General features: G+C 37.1%; 1 protein-coding gene across 1 annotated transcript in view; it reads left to right on the forward strand.

Moving 5' to 3' along the window:
- The first annotated feature begins 1,248 nt into the window (after positions 1–1,248).
- Positions 1,249–24,832, forward strand: part of LOC141494160 (cortactin-binding protein 2-like) — a 122,121-nt gene continuing 98,537 nt past the window's right edge. Inside the window, exons 1-2 of the mRNA XM_074195285.1 lie at positions 1,249–1,360; positions 18,712–18,819. Coding sequence (XP_074051386.1) covers positions 1,280–1,360; positions 18,712–18,819 — 189 coding nt within the window. The 5' untranslated portion in view covers positions 1,249–1,279. The remainder of the gene's footprint in view (positions 1,361–18,711; positions 18,820–24,832) is intronic.

Here is a 24,832-nt window from a genome sequence, read left to right on the forward strand (position 1 = left end):
GTCATTTTTCAGAGGAGAAAAGCGATCCAGGGAAATATTTGTCCAAGGACAACCTCGAGTTCAGTTTGGAGCATGGATCTCCTGGCTCTCAGGCCAGTGTACTTTCTGATGCCGGCTCCAAAATCTAAGTGATTATGATACAATCAAGAATGGAGCGGTGCAGCGGATAGAGCACCGGCCCTGGAGTCAGGAGGACCTGAGTTCAAATTCAACCTCAGTAACTTAATAATTACCTAGATGTGTGGCCTTGGGCAAGCCACTTCCCCATTGCCTTGCAAAAAGAAAAGAATGAAGTGGCTAGTTAACCTAGGGGGAAGTCCTCTGGATTTAAAGTCTAAGGACCGTAATTCAAATTCTTAGTCACTTACTATCTGTGTGACCTTGAACAAGTCGCAGCATCTTTGGGCCCTAGTTCTTCATTTGCAAAAGGACACTAAAAATAGGAGACGAAGAGAGGAAAAAAAAAGTCTAAGGACCATAATTCCAATTCTTAGTCCCTTACTATCTGTGTGACCTTGGACAAGTCGCTGCATCCTAGTTCTTCATCTGCAAAACGATACTTAGAATAGGAGACCAAGAGAAGAAAAATGAACTCTTCGGTTTCGAACAGGTAGTTATTTGGAGAAGGAGGGGGGAAGAGACGATCATTTGAGAAATTTTTGTCAGAAGGATGAAAGGAAATTTCTGAAGCTGGATACAATCTTTTGTGTCATTGTTAGCTGGGAAAGGGAGGACGTGGGTTTTGACCTCGCTCGGAGCCAAGCCTGGGTTTTTACACTGGTTGCGTCGCTGCCGCCGGGGGCGCGCGGCCAGGGCTCGGGTTCCCCCCTCTGCCTAGAGGACAGGCTCCTCGGGCCCCGGAGCCCCGCTTCTCTGCAGTCTCCTTGTAGGAGAGAGACAGGAGTGCTTCGGCACAACCGGGGAGGCGGGGGCCGATCAAGGTCACCCCTCGGCAGACAGCCTTCCCGTGGAGCCGGGGAGGAGGGGGCGCGCGGCCGCAGAGCTTGGGGCGCCCCGGGCCCCTCCCCGGCCCCGGGGCGCCGCCTGGGCCGGGCCCCGGCGCGCGGCGGGTTAAAGCTCGGCGGCGGGGGCGGGCCGGGGAGAGGAGGGGTGCGCTGCGGGCCGGGGGGCGGCGCCGGGGAGCCCAGCAGAGCCGCGCGCCCCACTCGGAGGAGCCGGCTCTGCGGCGCGCAGGGGGTTAAGCGTCTCCGGGCCCAGGAGGGGCTGAGCCGGGGAGCTGCAGCTCGGAGCTCGCCTTCGGATCCGCTACAGCAGGAAGATGGCGACGGACGGGGCGAGCCGCGAGCCCGACCTCTCCCGCGGCCCGGAGGACCCGGCGGGAGCCCCGGCGGCGGCGGCGGTAACCGAGCTCCGGGGCGCGCGGGCGGGGGCGCGGGGCGCTGCGACCCTCCTCCCTGCCGGGGACCCCGGCCCCCACGCCACACCCCTGCGTCCCCATCCTCCCTGCCGCTGGGAAGCCCCCCGACCCCTCCTGCGGTCCTCCGCGCTCCAGCCGCCCGCTCAGCCTGCTCCCCCGTCCCGCCCTGTCTGCGCGCTCGCCCCCCTCTCCTCCCCTTCCCCAAGCCTTCCCCCTCGCCCGGGTCCCCGCCGGTTTGGCCGAGGGGGACCTGACCCCCTATTGTTTGCGTCTCTGCCGAGCGCGTGTCCGTGTGTGTTTGTATGTGTGTGTGCATGCAGTGTGTGTGTGTGTGCATGCAATGTGTGTGTGTGTGTGTGTGTGTGTGTGTGTGTGTGTGTGTGTGTGTGTGTGACAGAGAGCGAGCGAGCCTCGGAGGTGTCACCCAGCCAGGGACCTCAGATCTCCGGGGATGGGGTATAGGACAGGTGTGCAGCCGCCTATTGTCTGCGGGAGGATGCTCGGCGATGCCTCTGGGGAAAGTCGCCACCGCGAGCCTTAGGTGGGCTAGAGACCCCTTTAAAGCCAGGCTCCGCACTCCTCTCTGCTCCCACACCCTTTAGGGTTCTGCCGTCTTAAAGCTGAGGATAGGGGGAAGGGAGAAATGGAGACAGACCGGTTCAGGACGACGTTTAGACATTAAATCGCCTGGAAGAATTTTTTCCTATCCGCTCGCTGCTTCCTCCTCTGCCTGTATCTTTTTTTACTTGGTGGGTGGAAATCAGAGCAAGTGACAAGCCCCGGCTGTTGAATAGAGCTAAACTCCAAATAATGCTTGCAAAGTGTTTTCAATATTTGAGGAAATAATCTGATTGTGTAGAGCAGCAAGGAAGTTGTGCTTTTTTTTTTTAATAAAAAAATAATAATAAAAGAACGACTCTGCCTGCCTGCCCTTGGCCCCTCTCTTACTTAGCTTAGTTATTTCCATTGGTGGGGTTCTGATGAACTGAATTTTATCAACTCTTCTGTCTTGTACCGTTCGCTCACTCAGCCTTCTTGATTCCAACTGCCGAACTGAGCTTACATTCAGTCAGAAACAGGGGACAGGACTGAGAGGAAACAGCTCAGATCTTTTCAACTTTGTCTAGCTAGCCTGCTTAATATTATTTCACTCCCTTTAGTACCTTCCCAGCGATGCAAAGAGGGAAGAAGGAAGGGATAGCAGGGACCGGGAAGGAAGGTCGTGCATGCTTGGAGGTAACAAGGACTGAAAGGAGAAACACACAAGAGAAGTAAGCATTTGGGAGAGAAGTAGGCGAGCTATTGATTTCCACTTTGGAAATTGCTAGTTTCTTTGGTCTCCAGTTTTTTAGAAGAATCCCTTTATCGTCATTGGAAACTTTTAAAAAAGACAATAAGATTGCAAATGAAAATGTCCAATTTTATGATGTGGAAAATCAGTAGCCCCATGTGAAATACAATCGAGTCTGCCATTAAGCTAAAAAGCAATTATGTGTTACTGAAAATGACCAGGAATTATCCTAGTGTGGTGATGGATAAGGTGAGTAGTGAAGGTGAAAAAGATTTTTTTTTCTTTCAAAAGATAAAAAAAAAAAAGATTTAGTTTGTAGATCGCACTGCATACCTAGAATGGATTTCTTTGTTATGACCTTCAGGACTTTAATAACCTACTGAAAGTAAAACAAAATATAAACACTTGATTTATGAACTCCAATTTATCTGATTTATGTATTTGTTTAGGCCATATATCCAGATGGGATGGTTAGGTTGATTTTTTTTATGATGTTATTGTTAGTTCTTTTTGTTATTGTTTAATAATTCATAAAATCCCAGAAGTCAGGTTTGTGTTTGTGAGTGCAATTAGTTTGAAGTTTCATCTTGAGACTAACCAGAGAAAATCTTAAACTGCTTTTTGTTTCCAGAGATTCCTTTAGACTAAATCTATTTTGATGAAGTTAATTTTTTAGCATTTTATAACTTATCTTTTAAAGTAACCCCTTTGTTATTTTAATAGCTGGGAAAGCTTTTTTTTTCCTTTAAAAATTTTTTTTAAGTTTTATTTACCCATTGTGTCAGCCACTCTCCATTGTAAATTTAGTTGATGCCCTGAAGGCTAATTTTAAATTAAAGTAAGAGAAGCTGGAGAGGTGATATTTTCACACAAATACAATTTATCACCCAGTGTTTAAAAAGCAAGAGATATTTTCACACTCCTACATATTCTGGCTGATTGACTCCTTCCTGCTACGTTTTAAATTCTGTATATTTTGGAAAATATGACTTTTTATATCTTTTTAAAAAAATATAATTTCATTTTATTTCATATTGAGTGTGTATTTTTTTGCTAATGAGGATTTAAATGATCCTTAAAATCAAAGTAGGTGATTTTTTTGGAAGTTTGTGAGGGTTTTTTCTGAAAGTTGATCTATTTGGATGGTTGCCTGGAAACAAGTTGAATTTATAGTTTTTCAGTTTAATATGATTTCCAGGAGAGTGTTTTTAATTCAGGTTGTGAAAGTTTTGTTTAGCTATTTAAATCCTAAAGGCATAGCCAGTGCAGTGAAAGGGATGGTAACAATTAAGACAGCCAGCACTCTTGATGGTATCGTATCAATTATCAAGAGCTGTCAACCATTTCAGGAGTACAGCAATGTTTTCAATTCTTTAGTCAAATATTGTGTCTCTGGGAATTCTTATTATCATTCCACTGTGTAAGTAACTCCTAATGTATAGAATAGCATGGTGGGGGGGGGGGAATGCTTTCAAAAATTGTCATTAAAATTTTGAGTAGTGGGGGAGACAGAAATCATTCTGGGTTTTCCAGATGCAGGATTCAGAATGTATACAAAAAGATTTAGTGTATATTCTTTGTTGTCATAGCAATAATGCCAGGGAAAAACTTAAGCAATGATTTTGTTTAAAAAAAAGTGCTAAAATATCACTGAATGACATATACCTGCAGTGACTGTATTAATATATAAAAAAGTTGTCATATTTTACAAATTTTCCTGATTTCTTGCAGGTAAGTCTTTGGGTAGAGCCAGCAATGAAAAGAAGTTTTACTGAAATGAAAATTATTGCTATGCCATTTTCTTTCAAAATACAACAAAAATGAAATTATCAAGTAGCTTTATGTGATGGGTGTCTTGTCTTATTATCTTTTTTTTTCAAAGGAACAACAAAGATTTCCTGGATGTGAAATTACTGACTTACATTATTACCCAAAGATGGGAAAGGTTTTAGTTTTTTTTTTTTAAGTTTGACATTTTTCTTTAATAATCATTGTTGACACTTCTGTACCATTTTTAAACTTCAAGTGCTCTGTAGGAAGCATTATCCTCTTTACAGTCAATAAACATTTAAGACACTGTACTAAGAGCAGTCCCTGATCTTAGGTTGTTCATAATTCAATTTGAATTAAGCAGCAAAGAGAAGGTATGAAAATTAAGGAGAACACCTAGGTTTTCTTTAGAAAATGGGATCTTTGTTGGGACTTGTAGAAAGCCAAGAGATAAAAGAAGAAAGCCTACCAGGCATGGAAATAGTGAAAATAACCTAGAATAAGATATGCTAGAGAAATGCTCAGTTGACATAATCATATCTTTTATTGCTTGAAGGGATCTTAGAAATAATTTTATAGGCTAGGAAACTGATGCTCTAAGTATCTTATTTGATCAGTCATACAATTAGTGGAAAATTAGGGATGTTATAAGTATCCTCAAGTTGGATAACTTAAACACAAATTAGAATTTCTTACTCTGTAACCTTTATCAGCTTAATAGAATGGCAGTAGGTAGGCAGCATGGTACAGTGAAATGATGACTGAATTTTAGAGGTTTTCTTATCTCTGAGACATATTTGCTGTGTGTGTGTGTGTGTGAGATCTTAGGCAAGTCACTTAATGTCTTTAGGCCAGTATCTTCCCTGTAAAATAAGGATATTGGACCAGATGAGCTGAAATTGTCTTCACCACTCTAAATCTATGATCCTCTGAAGACTTTAAACAATAGAACTTCAGTCTGGCATGGAAAATTTGTTACATAAGTAGTATCTTTAGCATATCCTCATGGCTTTATGGTCTCTTATGAGTAATTCCTCCACTGGTGGGATGGTAGTCCATCAATTCTTTCTTAATCCTGTGTGATTTTTGTCCATAACCTCTCATAAATTCTCCATAGAAAATTTAGCATCTTACTCTTGATTTTTAACATTTCATGAATACTAGACTACCACTTAGGCTTACCATGTGTTATCATCCATCTTTATACTTGACTGACCCACCCTTTCCAATACCTGTATTGCCCTGATTAGGTCTTGATTACTCTTTGATGTCCTCAAGTAATCTCTGGTTCCTTCAGCCAACTTAAAAACACATTCATTCCTCCATTACCTTTTATATCACTCTGCATTTTGATTCTTCAGCTGTCCTTGATCTGAAGCTATCTAGTACTATGGGGGGAAATAACAGTTATTTAAAAAAAATGAGTTTTTAATGTCAGGGGAAATCTTAGATCTTTGAAAGTGCTGCTTAATTTTTCAAATATATCTCAGGCCATTCTCATCCATATATTGTGTACTAGGACTGGCTCATTGCTGAGCCCTGGTGCTTGTCTAATATATTCATGGGCTAACAAAATGGGCTGTCCTCATCTGGACAACATATATTCTAAATCAACTTGTCTTTTCTTGTGTAAAAGCTTATCTTTTTTGAACGTTCATAGACTTCATTGTGGAGGGGAGCTGTAGTATTCTGAGATGATGCACTATCATCTGCAAACTATCATGGAGATGACTTTGTCATCTAGAGGAAATATTTTCTTTATTTGAACCCTCCATGACAAGAGTGTAAACTTTGGTGAGCATAAAAGGTGTGGTATACTACCTCCCTCATCTCTGGTTTGTTTAACATTGTTAGCAAAGCATCACTGAGTAAAATTATCACTGTTATTGCAACTATCAAGGCTTCCTGTATCATCTTAAGCTATGCATGAAGGATACCTTGTTGAACTGGAGCCTATAAGGCTATATTTTGCCCTATCAAATCAAATACTTTCTTTGATCAGAAGATAATAAATACTTTTTGTGTTCTCTGTACCTGCCAGGCTGGTTAGTGATTGGAACCATGTGTTCTGCTCCACAGAATGATTTGCAAAAGCCTATCCCCTTCTCATGCTTTAAACAAAGATATCCTCTCTATAAACATAGAACATTCTCATAAAGATTTTAGAGACATCAGAATGTAGTAAGCCTAACTGCCAGTTTTACCAACATCTCTTCAGTCACCTTTCCTCTTCCTCCTGATATTAATTTTTAAATTGCTAATTCTCTCTCCCCCTTCTGTAATGTTTTCCCCTGAATTATTTGTTGCTTTTTTGTACCTTAAATCAGAGGTGTCAGACCTTCAACCCACTGGCCACAAGTGCCCCAAAACTCCAAATGGAGCCAAACCAGATTAAAATGCAATAGAAAAATACTTAACAAAGTAAGCAAAAGTGCAATACAACATCAATAATGTTAATTTGTGGTTTTTTAAGTCATTATGTTGCCCAACAGGATCCCTTTTCATTTGAGTTTGACTCTTATTTCCTTAAACTGTCATAGAACTGGAATAACATGTCACCTTGAATAGCTCTGGAATCCAAGTATTTTCTAGCTTCAGTGGTTTTGGGGATTTTTTTGCTTTCATTTATGCTTAAAATTTCCTCAGAAAAAGTGATAAATACAGTCAATGTATATGCACAGGTAATTTGGTATAGTATGTAGAGACCTGACAGTATAGTCAAGGAGATCTGGGTTCAAGTCCTCCTGACACATATTGACTGTACTATCCTGGGCATGTTATTAAATCTCTCAATGCCCACAGTCAACCCTCCAACTATGAATTGCAGGGTAGGCACTGAACTACATTGGTCTAAAAAAATTCTTCATTGGGAATCTCCTATATCAATGTAATCATAGATCTGGTTTTATATATATATATATATATATATATATATATATATATATATATATATATTATACATAATATACATATATATATTGATAAAGCTGTGGAATCTTGGATTTAGTCCTACTAATGGTAAGTTCATTTTTTTTTTTTTTTTAGTTTTTGCAAGGCAAGGGGGTTAAGTGGCTTGCCTAAGGCCACACAGCTAGGTAATTATTAAGTGTCTGAGGCTGGATTTGAACTCAGGTACTCCTGACTCCAGGGCTGGTGCTCTATCCACTGAGCCACCTAGCTGCCCCACTTGGTCAGTTCATTTTTTACAGTTAATATGGCTTACAGTCCTAAAATCTTATCAGCTATTTGAAAAGTACACACTGATATACATAATGATGTAATGGATGCATATTGGATGAGTTGAGTTATTAAGTTAATTAGTTTAACTTTGTGCATTTATGTGTCTGTTAAGATTAAAGGAAACATTGACCTGTGAGTTAACAAATGATTGGCAGTGACTCATTATACTAATTCTATGAACATCATCATTGAATCTTTCCCCAGGTTATTCTCTTATCAATATTTAAAACTTTCCTTTTCCCATGATTGACTTTATTTCTTCCCTTTTTTACTCTGACTTCTGCTTCCTTTTTCATTTTCATTTATGTAACTACCAATTTCCCCCTTTGGTTCTTTTATTAAGAACTAGAATTGATGTATGGAAATGACAATTCTTCCTTTTCACCCTCTTCCCCCATTGACTACCAAATCTGTATTCTCCTTTCAGTCTGGGTAGGCCTTTTGATTCCTCATGATGGTCAATGAGGTATTGAGAGTTAGGAAAAATACAGATAACAAGAGATAAAGAGAAGGCAGAAATGATTGGTTTGAATCAGTCAAGAGACACTGACATCCAGTAGAAAGATCTGACTGAATTGACTCTGAATTCAGAAGACCTGGATTCAAATAATACCTCTGATGCTTACTACCTGTAGAGGTCACTTAACTTCCTTGTCTCCCCTGTGTAATGAGGGAGGTTGAAATAGTAGGTTGGCTTATGAGGTTCCTTTCAGTTATAGCTAGATCTCTGATCTTATGCTAATCCACAGTGAGGCAAATGCACTCAAAGAAAATTTGAATAATGCTTTCCTTCATATCCTTCCTTGTTTCTTTCTTATCACAAATACTGGTTTAGAGGCTGAATTTCTCTATCTGAATACCTTAAACAAGGCTGATATAACACTAAATTTCCAGTATTTGTTTGTCCTTTTTGGAAATGGACAGCAGCAGAAAGAAGATAACTTTGGTATTGCTAAAGATTGTAAAATTACAATAAGTAGCCAAAAGCAATTTATCATTCAAGGAGTATATCTACTCTGCTTGTGGTACTGGAGGTATGAGGAAAACAGGTGTCTTAATACTAGCCACTCTGCTGTCCTCATTGTGACCATGACCAGACTGTTGATGTTGGTTAAAAAAAAAACCATACACACAAATATTGAAAACCATCTTGTGTAATGTGATTTTCAGTATTTAGCCTTTTAATTCTTTATTTGCTCACACTGAATGTATTAAATGTTTGCATCCATTCAATAGGCTAAGTGCCAGTTAAAATGTTATGTCCAACAAATGCAACACAGCCGAGTTAATATTGCTGTGGGGACTAGATGTTTGTTTCTTGAGTGCCTTTGTTTTGAAATTTTAATGTTGTATTTAAACAACAACAGAATTAGAGGATCAGAGTTCCAGCTGAAAGCGCATCATTTAATCTCCCTGTATCTCAGGTTACTCTTTTGAATATTAGTTTTGGGATTTGCCATCTCAAGCTGGATCTTGGAGAGAATATTTATAAGTGCAATTTGAGCTCTTTAAAAAAACATTTATTTCATCTGACTGCTGACTCCTGAAGGTTATTTCAAACAAAGACCCTCTGCAGGGCTCTTGTAACATTGAAAGACAAAAAATAGAAATAGGAAACATTGCTTTGTATTATCTGAAATGCCCTTTTCTAAAAGCATGATGAGCTTATAGAGAAAGGAGGAAGTAGCCCTGGTTATATATTTAAGACTGCCTCCATCATTTGTTTGTTCTCTGGTTTTATTTTAGTTTTCTTTTAGTTAAATTTAATTAGATCCAGTTGCAGCTTCTGGTTGCTTTTTATTTCCCAATCTTGTATTGATTACATACAATGTGCTGCTTTGCTATTTTAAATATATGTGCAAATCATTTCTGTGCATGTGTATGTCTGTGTATGTGGTATTTATATATGTGTTTGTATTTCATCAGAGAAGGAAGGTTCTCAAAATCAAAACAGAGCTAAAATGGGCAAACTTAAAATGTTCAGAGCCATTCATTTTTAACCTTTTCATTCTTAACACAGTAAATTTATACTGATTATATTAAATCCTAATCAAGGCACAGTTGTCTTCAGTTCATAGTAATAGAGGCTGACCACTTAGTTGCTTCTAAGAATGATCTATGAAACCATAAGTGTGCCTTTGAAGTATATGAAGACTGCCATACTGTTCTCTCTGTTTTTTATTGACCCTTGCTTATACTAAAGTCGATAGACAAATTAAACTCTACTTCCTACAAAGAAAGCAATAGCATAGTTTTCAAAGATCTAAGTAACAATCTGTAAACCCTGAAGACCTAGGTCCTAATTCAGCCCTTGACCTTGTCTACATATTGGCTAATGACTAAATCATGTAGTCTCCATGTGATCAGTTTTCTTAAACTTAAAAATGAGAGGACAGAAATATTAACCAATGAAGCAATGTTAATGTGAAGAATTGTGTGATCTGAAAGTATCTTAAAAAGATATAGCATTTTAGAAATAAATAATTAATGTAGTCCCTCCCCCCCCATTTTTTTTGAAAGATTGACTCTACTCAAGCATTGACGTTGGATATGGTGTAACTTTGTGGCTTGCAGAAGATGTATATTTGATCTCTGATGGAAAGATGAATTTTAGTATTTCTTCTTATTCAAAGTATTCAAAATGTGATCTTTGCCCACAAATTTCAAAAGACTCATTATTGCTTTCTTCTCTTTGTCCCATTAGTTCTTATTAGTACATATCCTTAGATTAAAAACATTGAATCATCCAGAAAAAAAAAAGATATTTTTAAAAGGCATTTCTAAATATTTCAATTATTATTAGCACCATGCAATCACAAATCATAGAATCTTATAGCTAGAAGGAAGGAACCTTAGTGATCATTCACATTTTATAGTTGACAAAATTGAGCCATAGAAATTAAAGTGATTTGTTAAAGGTTTCATAGTTTTAAGTGACAAAACCAGAATTCAAGGTCTTCTGTCTACAAAATTAGTATTCTTCCAATATTCCATATTTTTTACCCAATAATAGGCAAGTATTATGTATAAGCATTATGAATCCAAGTATTATGTACTAAGATGAAAAGACAGTTCTATAGAAAATGATTTAAATAAATTTCCTAGGCCTTTCTGACCAATATTTTAAGCAGATAATTATATATCTGTAATCCAGTGATCTATTTGGGATAGTAGCCTCAAGGAATGTTCTAGAGATCAGCTGCCACTCAAATTCTCTTGTGTATTGCTTTTCTATTACTGGGAGTGGGGAGGGGGAATCCATATTTTAAAATAGGTACCAGGCTGTATGTCACTGTTAGACATTTGTAAAAATATTCTACTACATGCATGAATTTCTGATCATGTGAAAAAAAAATTGGATGCTGGTGATCTAGCTGAACCCTTCGTCATTTTACAGATAAAGACATTTAGACTTAAAGTGGGTTTTACATACCTAACACAACTAGCCAATGGCCAGTCTGGTACTAGAACCCATGTCTCCTAACTTCCCATCCGTTGTTCTTTCTACTACAACATGATGTTTCTGGGTGTTAACTTTAATGAAGAACTAATTGGGTTCTAAATTGATTATTGGAAAATTTATAGTTGTGGTATCTAGAAAGATGCAGGCCATTCTTTGCTTTGAAGTACAATCCTGTTTTTTGGTTTCTGTTCATACCACTAGTATTTTATCTTGGCAGTAGACCTAAGAGGTGATCCTAATACTCTATTGCCTCAACTTTGGATGAAGTTGGTCTGCTCAGTTGGCTGATTTCACTCTTGCCCTCCTATGCCTAATAGAATGCTTCCCAAAGCAAAGAGGTATTTGTGGTTTGGGATGAAGAACCCTGACTGTAATCAGTGTATCTGGCTTCAGATCTTATCTCTGAGGCTCACTGCCTTTGTGACCTTGAACAAATCAGTCACTCAAGGAAGATTTATTAAATTATTCCAATGTGCCAGACCTTCTGCTAAGTTCTGGGGATACAAGAAAGGCAAAAGACAGTCCCTACCCTCCTGGACCTCTCTTTCTAAAGGGGGATATTATGAACAACTATGTACAGAAATCTGTAAGTAGGATAAATAGGAAATGATCAACAGAGGGAAAGTACCAGGGTTAAGAGATTTGAGGAAACGCTTCCTATGGAAGGGAGTTCTAAGCTGGGGAGCAGCTATGTATAGTGGATAGAGCACTAGCCTTGGACACAGGAGGACAGGAACTGGAATCTAACCTCAGACACTTGACTCTTATTAGCTGTGTGACCTTTTGCATCCAGGGCCATCTCCTGTTGTCCTAATAACTATCTAGCCTCTGAACCCAGATGGTTCTGGAGGAGAAAGTGAGGCTATTGTCTTAGCACAGCATCCCCTTACTCAAATCTAATTCATATGTTTGTCATGGGATCATCTCCCTTATGTCATGGTCTTGAAGAACAAAGGGCAAAAAACCCCAAAACATTATTATTATTATTATTATTGGTTTTAAACTGGCATTTGAAAGAAGACTGGGAAGCTAGGAACAAAATGGATTGTCTCTGTAACAGCAAAAGGACCTTTGTCACTGAGTTTTAGAGTGTGTGGGGTGGGGTGTAATGTGTAAGAGGATTAGAAAGGTGGGTGGGGTGAGAGGAAGGGCTTTGACCATTTAGGCTTCCTGGAGTTTCATTTCCTCAGAGGTAAAATGAAGGGATTAGACTATGGGGTTCCTTAGGTCATTGCAATCTCCAAGACCTATGATCCTCTCATCCTCTGACATTATATGGCTATTACCTTTGCATCTGCAGGCTCAGTTAGTCCTTTACTTGTGCCTGGGAGGTGTCAACTCAGCTGTTGTAGAAATTAATGCACTTAGTTCAGTAATATTTTTCGTCAATATGCTCTTGACATGTGCCTATCCAGAGAAAGAGAAAATGGAGATTATTTTTTCCTTCTCAAATGATCCTGAAAACAGAACTATACTGAATGGGATTCTGTGGATTTAATGAACTGCCTTTTCTTAAGTGCTGTGTTCTATGGGAACACTGTATTCTCTGCTTCCTCCTCCAGAGGCAAGCCTCCAGAGTACCTTTAGCTTACACACAGGCTTTATAACTAAGTGATAAAATAAAAAGCCTCTCTACCTTCCACCCTCCCCATTCCCCATCCCCCCCCCCCCGAGTATTTTTCTTGGTAGATGTCACAGGCCAGGAAATAGAAGTATAGAGTTGAAACATGTGAGTGCTTTTCAGGCCTCTGTAGAATTGAGAAGTAATTTTTTTTTCCAATTGAAAAGAAGTGGAAGAATCAAGCACCATCTATAAAGTTTATTCTTTAAAACTTTCCATTGACATTACTTAATATTTCAGTAAGCCTCTTTTTTTCTATCACAATCACTTTCCAATGATCTCCTCCTTTCCATATCACCCCCTACCTCCTATGAAATAAATAAATACAGTTTAGCAAAACAAATGACTGAAAAACTATGCTTCATTCTACCCATATAATTCACTATGTCTTTGCCAGGAGGTGGGAGTCATGCTTTACCATCAGTCTGCCTAAGTCAGAACTGGGCATTGTCTTCATCAGAGTTGTGAGGTATTTGAGTATGATTTTTTTTTACAAAGAATGTGATCATCAAATAAATTATCTTCTTTCTGCTGATCAGTACTGTTTTGAATGATTTAGTGAGCACTCTTTAAATTAAATTCAGCAGGTCCAATTAAGTTCCTATATGCCAGGTTCTATGCTAGGTGTTAGAGTAACAAAAACAAAGATAAAACAGTCCCTGCTCTTTAAAAAAAAAAGAGTATTTTGTTGGTAAGAAATGTGGAATTATTAGCTGTGCTAGCAGCTGAAGGGGCCCAGATGGGGCACAACTAAGGAAGGAGACTGGCTTCTGCTCTATCTCTGATGGAAGCTAGGGATCCTATGATTTCCAGGTGATGAGAGAATACATTTCAGATTTGTGACACAACCAGTACAAAGGAATAGTGATAGAAGATGGAATGAAGTGAATGGGGAACAGCAAATTTTTCAATTTGGTTAGATCTTAACATCCTTGAAAGAAAGTAAGAGTTGGAAAAGTCATTTGGAAGCAGATTGGAAAGGACTTTAAAAGCCAAAGTGGTTTGTTTTTGACCTTGGAGACCATAGAAGAAGCCCTGAGGGGAGGGGGAAATGACATGGTCAGACTTTGTTTGAAAAATATAGATTTGGCTTCTGTGTGAGAGAATTGGAAAGGGTAGAGATTGGATGCAGAGGGACCAATTAGGAAGTTGAGTGGTGAGTGTCTGACCTAGTTCTGGCACAAATGGTGAGCAGGGAATAGATAAGTCATGAAATCCTAGACTTAGAATTGAAAAGGACCTCAGAGGCCATTGATGTCAACCCCTTCATTTTAGGGATGAGTAAACTTGGTAAATAATTGTGAGAGACAGATTTTGAACCCAGGTCTTCCTTAATCCAAGCCTGGTCCTTTTCAGACATTAGTCAAGAGTGAATTTGAGATGTCTTGCAAGGGTGTTCAGTTGGATATGTCCAATGGCCAGCTAGTTATACAGGAAAGGAGTTCAGGGTGGGGGTATGAACTGGAGAGATAGTTTTTTGGGGAATAATCTGCAAAGAGACAATCATTAAAAACATGGCAGTTGATGAGCTCTTCTAGGGAGGGGATAAGGAGGTCCAGAGCAGAGTCCTGGGGAATACATTACGGGGATGTAAAAGTGGCATAGGAATGATCCAGGAAAGGAGAGTGAGAAGCAGTCAGATAGAATAGTATAACCACTGGAGGGCCATGTCATGAAAAATCTGAAAAGAGTTTATCTAGGAGGAGAGGATAGTAGATGCTCCTGAGAGGTCTGAAAGAGTAATCACCATGAAAAAGTCAGTTGCTGAAAAAAAGTCTTTTATTATAAACCAACCAACAAACATTTCAGTATATGTAAAGAAAAGCAGCTTGGAAGAGAATTGTGTAAGATGTTGTGAACTATTGCAATTAATAGATCATTGATACTGTAGAGAGCAGTTTAGTGAGTGATAAGGTGAGAAGCCAGATTGCAAATGGTTGTAAAGCTTAAATAGCTTTTTCTAGATCTTTGCTGAAGAGAGACAAGATAAAATGATAGCTTAAGAGAATCGTAGAATCAAGTAAAGGGTTTTGTTTTGTTTTTTTAAGATGGGGAAATAGGGATGATATATAATTTTCCCCTCTAAATTATAGACAACAATATACAATAACTCTTGTCATATGTCTCTTCCTACATAAAGAAAATTCTTTTGACAATACCTTGGGCAAATGATGTTAGACAGCTTTTCTCATCATCCTAAGATGCAGAAAATTTTCATTTTTATTTGAACTTTTCTTTGTTCTTTCCTGAATGTCTTAATATTTTTTCTTGAGGAAAACAAAAAATAATATATAATTTGAAAATTAAAATTGCAAAAGAAAACTCCCAGATTTAATAGTAACAGTAAAAGCAAATTATAACCAATTTCTTTTTCTTTATAACCTCAAAGTTTATTTATTTGGCAGTTCTGTTCTTATAAAAGTATCAGTGTGACAGTGAATGGAGGACTGACCTCAGTATCTTGAAGACTTGATTTTAAATGTGACTTCCTATATACACTGAGTTTGTGACACTGAACAAGGTACTTATCCCTCTTGGAATTAACTCTCAAGTAATAAATAAGACTAAATTTTTAAGTCTTGTCAGTTTTACATCCACAGCTTCTCTCACATATTTCCTCATAGCCATAGCCCAGACTTTCATCACTTTTCACTGGCCTATCTCAATAGTCTCCTCATTGTAATTCTTGCCTCAGATCCCTTCTTCAAGTGACCTTCCAAAGCTGCCAAAGGAATTTTCCTAAACAGTAGGTCTAATATTTCTCTACTCAGTGACTCAGTGGCTCCCTGCTACCTTTTCCTTTCAAGGACATGATCATTGATTGGTAGAGGATATTTCTTTGCCTTACCTTCACCATTACTGAGAAAACCCATGTCCAGAGGAAAATATTAAAGTAATATTCTTGCTGGCTGATTGTGGTGTAGAGAGTAGGATACTGGGCCTAGAGTCAGGAAAACTGGAGTTCAAATTTTTCTTACTGTGTGACCCTGGGCAAAACACTGAACTTCTGTTTGCCTTCATTTCCTCAAATATAAAATAAAAATAATAGCACCTACCTCATAAGGTTGTTGTCAGAATCAAATGAGATAATGTTTGTAAAAGTACTTAACACAGTGTCTGACATATTGTAGGTGCTATATATAATTATTCCTCTCTTTTCTTCCCTTCCAGTTTAGTCAAAATTCCTTGAATTTATATGTAGAATGCCTTGAAAATTTAGGGTTTTTTTATGAATGTGATTTAATATATTGATTGCACTCCTATAGGAGTAGGAATAAAGAGTTTTAAAAAATTTATACCTAGGGGCAGCTAGGTGGCATAGTGGATAAAGCACCGGCCTTGGAGTCAGGAGTACCTGGGTTCAAATCCGGTCTCAGACACTTAATAATTACCTAGCTGTGTGGCCTTGGGCAAGCCACTTAACCCCATTTGCCTTGCAAAAACCTTAAAAAAAAAAGGGGACTAAGTTGTGAAGGGCTTTAAAAACCAAACACTCCCCCCCACCCCAGTGGATATATTAGTCTTCTCAGGCCCCTCTATTAACCCTCCAATTTCTAATCTGGAATGCTTAGTAATGGAGTCCTCATACTCAGGAATTCAACTTAATTCAAAAATTTATACCTTATTTAATATTGCATACTTTATTCTAATATGAACATGTCCTTGAAAGGACAAGAACTAGGTTTATTTTGAGATATATGTAATATATATCACTTTGTTTATAGGCATTGGACTTGTATTATGTGTGAATTTGTGTTGTGTCAAGATTTATTAAACCAGGATCCTATTAATGTTCCATCTTCTTGATAAGAAACTACATACAGAGACATGTTTTTATTGCCCTTGATCACATAATGAGATAACATAAACCGGTCAGATGCCTTCATCTCCAATATAAATCAGAATTCTTGTAGTACGTTATACTATTTGTCATCCCTTAATTCAATAGACATTTATTAAGGACCCATTATGCTAGGTGCTCCAGATACAAAGGTTCTGCCCTCAAAATAGTCCCTGCCCCCAAAGAGCTTATATTCTTCTGGGAGATATATCATATAAACAAACAAATAAAGCCAGTGTATATTCAAAGTAAGGCAAAATAGTCTCTAGAGAGAATGCAAATAATTAGGGAGATCAGAAAAGACCTTGGCTAGGAGGTGGCCCCTGGAAGTCTATAAGGCTGAGATAAGGAGGAATGTTTACTATTGTGTACATAGAGCAGCTAGTAGTAGGCTAGAGAAGTCAATGTAATGGTAAGATGGAACATTTTGTTTATGAAGCTTTGGGAAATAATGAACTCAAATCTTTAAAAGAAGTTGGAGCAACATTGCTTAATTATATCTAGACAGATATGGATCTAAATAACAGCTGCTTCCCTCCGCTCAATGGAAACAAGTATCTGTCTTTTATTACGGTCAATATGTTGAAGTTATTGAACCAGGGTCAAAAGATTTCCAAAGAAATGGATTTTCATGAAATACATCCTATCTTTACCTGTCAGAAACACGTATTCTCCCGATTTCAGCTGTTTTCTCATATTTAGGGCAAGGCTCTAAGGTAGATCTGGAAATAGATCATCACAAAGACTACACATTCTTTTTGTTTTTGTCAACAGTACTTATTTTCCTCTTTTCATTTCTCCAAATGATCTAAGAGCAAATAAAAAAATGACTCAAATTTACTTAAATATTAGCAATAATTAGCTTCCCCTTTAAGATTAGTAGCCTCTGTTCCTCTCTCTTGCCTTAAATATTATCTTCCTGCAAAGTGCAATGAGTGAGATTGGAGTCAGAAGACTGGTTGCAAATCCTGCCCCTGTTTCCTGTTACTGTCTGTGACTTTGGCTAAGTCCCATAACCTCTCTATGACTTGTCAGTACAGACTCATAGGGTATTTGGTTCATCCTTTACAGTCCTATATTTATGATATTATGATGGGACTATAGTTTCATGTATAGATGGTAAGAAGGGTCCAGAAAGATACAAAGGTTACATGAACAGTCACTTGTGGGCTAGTCCACCATAGCATAATGCTATGTTTTAGAGCAGTGGGTCAGTTGCTGGTTGATAGAAACACTATCTTGGAAACTTACTAGCTCTCTTTATTCCTGTTTTTAAAAATCTTATGTAAGAGCATAAATGGAATGAATTTGATGACCTGAAAGATGGCTCCTGTAAAGAAGATATATGAACTCTTCCAGTTAGTCTAGGCAGTGGGATATATTGTATTACTAGGTGGCAGGTTCTGTTCAAATCATAGATGATCTTGAGGGTCTTTCATATTGAGTTCATCCTAGAAATCAAACTGGATGCTTCTTGGAATGAAATGTGCCTGCTCACCATATTTTCTGCCTACTCTACCTCCATCTTCTAAGCAAAGAGAAATGACAAGTCACTTAGTCTTTAAGAGATTTATTTTCTTCATTTGCAAAAATGGGGTTAATAAGGCTTGCAAATTTTGCTTCAGGGTTGTTGTGAGGAAATGACTTTGTAAGCCTTAATTAAAGTGATGTGAGAATGTGAATTACTATAGTTAGACCCAGTGGACTTGAGTGCTAGCCTGGGCTTTGGGACCCTTGAATGTGTCTGAGTGGTGGATTGTATGCTGATATCATCCAAATAATTCCATTTGGAAAATATTGTCCATATGCTGGGGCAGCTCCTTGGAGGGAGAACTTTTGATGATGGTTGATGGATTTAAAGGCAGAGATGGAGTTTGGCTGCTAGCCATTCCATTTCCACCTTCCATTCCTGAAGGATGAGGACTACCCAGCTGCCACTGGGCAAATATCCAAATGCCTGGTGGGATAGTCCAGCCTTAGATGTGCCAAACAATTGAATAAAATTTGCCAGGCTATTTTTATTACATTTGGAGAATGGAAATGTTGAGCTGAGCTACATATTTCTTTTAAAAAGTGGTGTTTTCAACACTTTATTTCTCCTTTGCAGAAAAAAGAATTTGATGTGGACACACTCAGTAAACCAGAGTTGCGAATGCTTCTCAGTGTAATGGAAGGAGAACTGGAAGCTAGAGACCTGGTCATAGAGGCCTTGAGGGTAAGTTGCTTTTTCAGATTTCATTTGCCTTGTTAAAATCAAGGTATAATTTATCCTTCTACCAAGGAGTAGCCTCCAAAGTTATTCAATTTTTATTTGTTCAAATAGTTCCTAGTGTCATATTCCTTCTATAATGGGGGGGGGCGTTGGCAGGAGGAGGTTGGTAAAAACTTTCATTGATAGTTTTTGTTTTTTACATCACATTCTTAATAAATATATCCCACCTCTATCTTACCCAGTGAGCCTCTTCTTGTAGCAAAGATTTTTTTAATCCAGCAAAACCAACCAACACATTGACTTTAACAGCAACTTAATTATTCCCTTCCTATTGTCTTTCAAGTCTTCAGTGAAAGGAACATGGTACATTGTTTTCATCTCTCCTTTGGCTAAGATTGGTCATTATTATTATTTCCATTTACAATATTGTTGTTGTATATGTCATTTTTTTGTTTGCCTTCTATCACTATATCAGTTTATACAAATTTTTCTGTGTTTCTCAGAATTTTATACTTGTTGATTTTTATTATGGCACAAGAATATTCCATTACATTCCTGTACTAGAAATTATTTATCCATTCCCAAATCAATGGTCTTCACTTTATTCCTAGTTCTGTACCATAGAAATTGTCAGTGAATATTTTAAGAAAATCTATATTTGTTTCTATCTTTGACCACCTTGAAATTTTATTCCTAGCAATAGCATTGTTCAGGCAAAGGACATGGATATTTTATATATTTGGGGAGATAATTTGAGGGAAAAAGGAAATAACTCCTAAGATCAATTCCCCTAACTTGTATGATCCTGGCAGAATGAGTCCTGAAAGCCCCTGCTAGACTTGATAAAGGCCTGAAGAGGAAGAAAAGTTGGCTCAGTCAGTTTAGATGATTGATAGCTCAGCTTCATTAATATAGTAGTCACCTTGATAGTCACCTTCATTAATGACCCCTGTTACTTATTCTTATATTCTTATAAGCATATAGTAAGTTTTCAGATAGTGCTTTATTATCATTTTGTGACATATCCAAGCAGACAGAATGCTGCTTGATAATTCTTCATTTTCAGGGAATTAGTTCCTTTTAATTGGCTACCCTATACATGGAACTTTCTTTCCTTTTTCTCCTCTGCCTCCTGGCTTCCTGGATTTCTTCATTTCAGCTAAAATCCCACCTTCTGCATGTAGCTTTAATGCTTTCCCTCTGAGATTATCTCTAATTTACACTCTACAGACCTATTTATTTGTATATAGTCACTTCACTCAGCCCCACTCCCATCAACATCACACAAATTGTGAGTGCCTGGAGATCAGGGACTGATATTTTTTCTTTTCTTTGTATTTAAATTAGCACTTAGTATATTGCTTGGCACACAATAAGCCCTTCTAAATACTTCTTGTCTTGAATTTTATTCCTTTCATGACTTAATATGTAAAAGTAAATTAGGAGGGCGGCGCGCGGTGGTGTAGAGGATAAAACACGGGCCCTGGAGTCAGGAGTACCTGGGTTCAAATCCGGTCTCAAGACACTTAATAATTACCTAGCTGTGTGGCCTTGGGCAAACCACTTAACCCCATTTGCCTTACAAAAAAACCTAAAAAAAAAAAGTAAATTAGTAGATAGTATGTGTTGCAAGCTAAAAGTTTCTTCTCTAAGAGGCATGGAATTCTGAAAAAAGTTGGTACTTTCTGAAATTGGTTATAGAAAAATCTTGCTCAGAATTGTGAAAAAGAACAGTGTTTGTAGGAATCCTTCAGTTCAAAGAAGGAAGATAAGATACTTCAGGGAAGAGGGAATGTACTCAGGGAAGTGATATATGAATCCAAAATTACCAGGATTTTTTAAATGACAGGTCTTGTTGAGCACTTAAATTGTTGACATGCACACTGTGGTATTCATTTAGAGATATATTTACAGGAATGCTTAATATGGTCACAGAGTAGACTGATGACCAACCAAATAACTTTCATATATTAGATTAGAGAAGAGACAAATGCATAGTTTTCTATTGAAGCTGATTGAGTCATTTGTTTTAACCAAACAAAAGTAGAATAATCTATCTGTAGCATAGTCTTTTCACTATCATTTTCACTGTTATCCCAGGAGATGCTGTCTGCTTGATAACTCCTTGTGATAATTTGTTTCTACACTTGGCATTACAAATCTTGAAGGAACTAAAAGGGATCTGTGTATTCATACATTTTGTGAGCAACTGCATCTAAATTTTGGTAAACTTTAAAGAGCATATCTGTGAATATCTCCTTTTTCACAGTATAATGTGAGCTCTTTAAGGGCAAGAACTGTCTGCTTTAGTAGTAGTATCCTTGTCAAAATGTCTCACACTTACTACTAATAAATTCTTGTTGATTGATTTATAAAGCAAATGCTTATTTAAGATGAAATGATTATAGAGCTTGGAGGAACACTAGAGTCATTCAGATCTAACATTATTTAAAAGCAGGTGGGATCTTTTATCATATCAATATTTGGGAAAACATAATGATTACAAAATATTCAATTTCATAATTCAAAAGCTTTGTTTTTCATTAGCAGTCAATTCCTTACCACTGAGGAGTTTTTGGGAGTGAGCAAAAAAAAATACTTGCTCTGTCATTTTAAAGGCCTTTTTTTCATAGGTAAAGAATGACATTTAGAGAGTAAATGATGTCTCTGGAAAAAGAAAAAAATGATGCTAACCTTCATTCTTCTTTAGCATTTTGAGGACATAAGTAAAATCTCAAAAGTAAGAATTGAAATGTCCTGGTTTATAGTCACCAACAAATTCTATTAACTAGTTGTTTTTATCTGATAAGTATTGAAAAGGGTTACCCATTTTAAAAATCCCAAATAAATTATTTTTAAATGCACAAAGGATTCTGTACTTTTGAAAATAATTATATTGTCACTTGTCAAAATTTTAAACTATTTTCTGTAGCAATTTAGATAAGTGGGGTCAGCAATTCAGTCATGAAATATTGCAATAAAGATTCACTTTTTATTTTACTACAAAAAACGGTTTTGATCCCAGAAATGGCACAAACTAAAGCAGGACATTTATAGTAATGATAATTCTCTCAGAAAATATCAAATTCTGTATTTAGACTAGATTTGCAAAAATGAATTTAGTTCTTGTAACTTCCAAGGGCTTTCATTACTGCAAGTATTGAAAAGACTTGATATCTCACAGTATCTTTTGTTCAACTTGGTGATATGGACCAGAAGACAAATATATAGTTAAAACTTTGTTGCAACTTAAATGGTTGTAAATTTGTTACTAAATTCAAATTATGACCATTAAAATTTTTCATGCATTTAAAACAAATTGTTTTGAATGGATGTTTAAATCTTGAGTTAATTCAAATTTACTTACTGGATTTAGATTCTTTCTCTAAATTAATGCTTTTAAGTATTTATGTGAATGCTTTTTTTTCCTACTTGCAAAATCTGAACTTTTAAAAAAAAGTTTAAACAAAGAAAAAAGGTTATCACTTCATTTCAAGGTAATGTCTTTCAATGAGATGCATATCTTCAGACTAAACTAATAAACCTGGTATAATTTTGTGATGCTTATAATACAAACTTAAACATCAACCTCAAAATATTTGTCCTGGGATCTGAAAGAACAAAGAGGTCATCTTGGAAATTTCTCTATATCTCCCATAACAGGTCATCTGTAGAGGATTAAATATGCTTTTCCTTTTAGACCACGTCTTCAGAATAGCTGTAAAATGATATTGGTTTTTTTGTTAACCTTCTGGTTAAGCTGCTTCCTGAAAAGTGTGACAGTTAACAGGTACCCTTTTCAATTGAACCTTAGAATCCCTCTCTGTTTTTTAAGACTCAGCTTATAATTCTTCCAATTGGAAGCCTTTCCTTATCTCTTTACTTATTAATGCTCTCTCCCTTTCCCCCAGTTGTCATGTATATCGTCTAATATATTTACATATTAAATTTATCTTAATTTATCTGCAAAATGAGGAGAATAATAGCATTAATTTTACAAGTTTCTTGTGAAGCTTAAATAAAATAAGACATGTAGATAAAGCAGTCATTAAAGGACTGTATAAATTCAATAATAATGTCATTATGATATCTTATAATACTATAATTGCAATTAATATGATATATCATAATAAAATTTATTATTACTATTATGTTGTTGTTATATTCACCCAGAAAATGCAATTAAGCTCCTTGAAGGCAGAAATTATTTTCATTTTTTATCATCATTTCACATTATGCATCAAACACAGTAGTAGATTACTAAATCCTTACTGAATTGAATTGAGAAATATGTAGCCATTTTATAATGTTGAAATTCTCTTATAACTTCAGAAGAAATTTTTTTCTGACCAGATCTGAATTTATAAAAATATAAATTGCTTAAGTTGGCTTTTCTTTTTTAATGGCTCTTTTGTTCTTATTGAGAAAAGGAAAAGGAGTATCAAAGCAGGCCACTCTATTATTTCATAGAAACAAACTAGTGTTTCACCAAATGTCAGGAGCTGATTTTTTGAAAACAATGTAAAGTGTGCCTACTCTGCAGCCCATTTAAATACAGGGAATGAGCATTCATTCTGTTGCTTCTTCAGCATTAAGGAATTTGATTTTGCAAAGTTTGCAAAGTTTAAGCACTCTGTAAATGTGAAGTGATTATAGCTGCTATTTTTGCTTTTAAAATAGTTGCCACATCTATACTAGTGAAATGAGACCGATGACCCCATTAAAATTGGTAATTAGTCCTACCATTTTGGGCTTGTTGGTATAAATGTTGTTATCCTTCTCCTTAGCAGCTACAGTAACTGAATTTTACTAGCATTTTCTTTTTTGACCAGTAAGGACAAATCTCTTCCTTAGCAGCATGTCTGAGAAGAAAGCAAGTTATGGAAATCATTTTTCCCAGTTGAATTACATTTGTTATCAGATATCCTAGCCTCTAAGGTACATAAGACATAACTGTGATGACAAATGTCATTCAGACCCACAATAGTCCTTTGGCTGATTCTAGACCCGCCAGCATGTTTATTTTCATTATGTAGCATTTAGGGAGATATGTTCTTTCTTCTATTTATAATTACCCTAGGAACAGGAACCCCAATAATCTAATGGATAGTTCTCTAAACTGAGGGCCACTTTAAGTTTTTTTCCCCCAGTTGGTTTGTATTCCCATTGAGGATTAAAGGATGGTTAGTATGATGCCTCCTCCCATTTTACTCCTAGGGTCTTTCACTTTCATTATGCTTTTTGATTAACATATTCTGGTAAGTTAAAAAGCAACTCTTTATCTCCAAAAAAAGTTTTGTTCTGAGAAGATTTCAATTCTCTAATGATTCATGTACTAAGTTTAACTCTTGACCATCTGAATCTGTTTCCCCAAAATGATAAAAAAAAAAAAAACTCAGAAGATTCCTAGGTAGCACCTGTCTCTTTGGACCTGAGGTTCTATTATATCTTTTGCCAATATGTACTTTGCTAATATTTTCTCCCATCAAGGCATTCAGTTGTATGTTCACCTTCTCTTGAACATAAAGATAAGCTAAGGGCTCTAAAAGAATTGCAAGGTGGAGAGCATATCTGCATAATTGAATGGTGACAGTCAAATTAATTCAAATAGCATTTATTGAATATTTACGATGTACCAGACATTGTTCTACCAGACACTGGGGATATAAAGAAAGGCAAAAAAAAAAAAAAACCCAGTCTCTTTTCTCATTGGGTTGACAATCTGATGTAGGAGACAACTCATTAACAACTATGTACAAACAAGATTTCTATAGCAACATATTGGAGAAAGGTCTCTTTAGCTTTTATTATTGATTTTAAATGAAAATTGCACAATTTGGAATTAAGTCTGAAAGGTAATCAAACTCTACCTACCCTTTGATTCAGTAATACCACTACTAGTTCTTAAACCAAAATGGTCATAAAAAAGGGATAGGGACCTACATGTACAAAAATATTTAGTCTTTTTTTATGGTGGCCCAGAATTGGAAACTTAAAGGGATGCCCACAAGTGGGG

Source organism: Macrotis lagotis, chromosome 7, assembly GCF_037893015.1.
Source record: "Macrotis lagotis isolate mMagLag1 chromosome 7, bilby.v1.9.chrom.fasta, whole genome shotgun sequence".
NCBI lineage: Eukaryota > Metazoa > Chordata > Mammalia > Peramelemorphia > Peramelidae > Macrotis > Macrotis lagotis.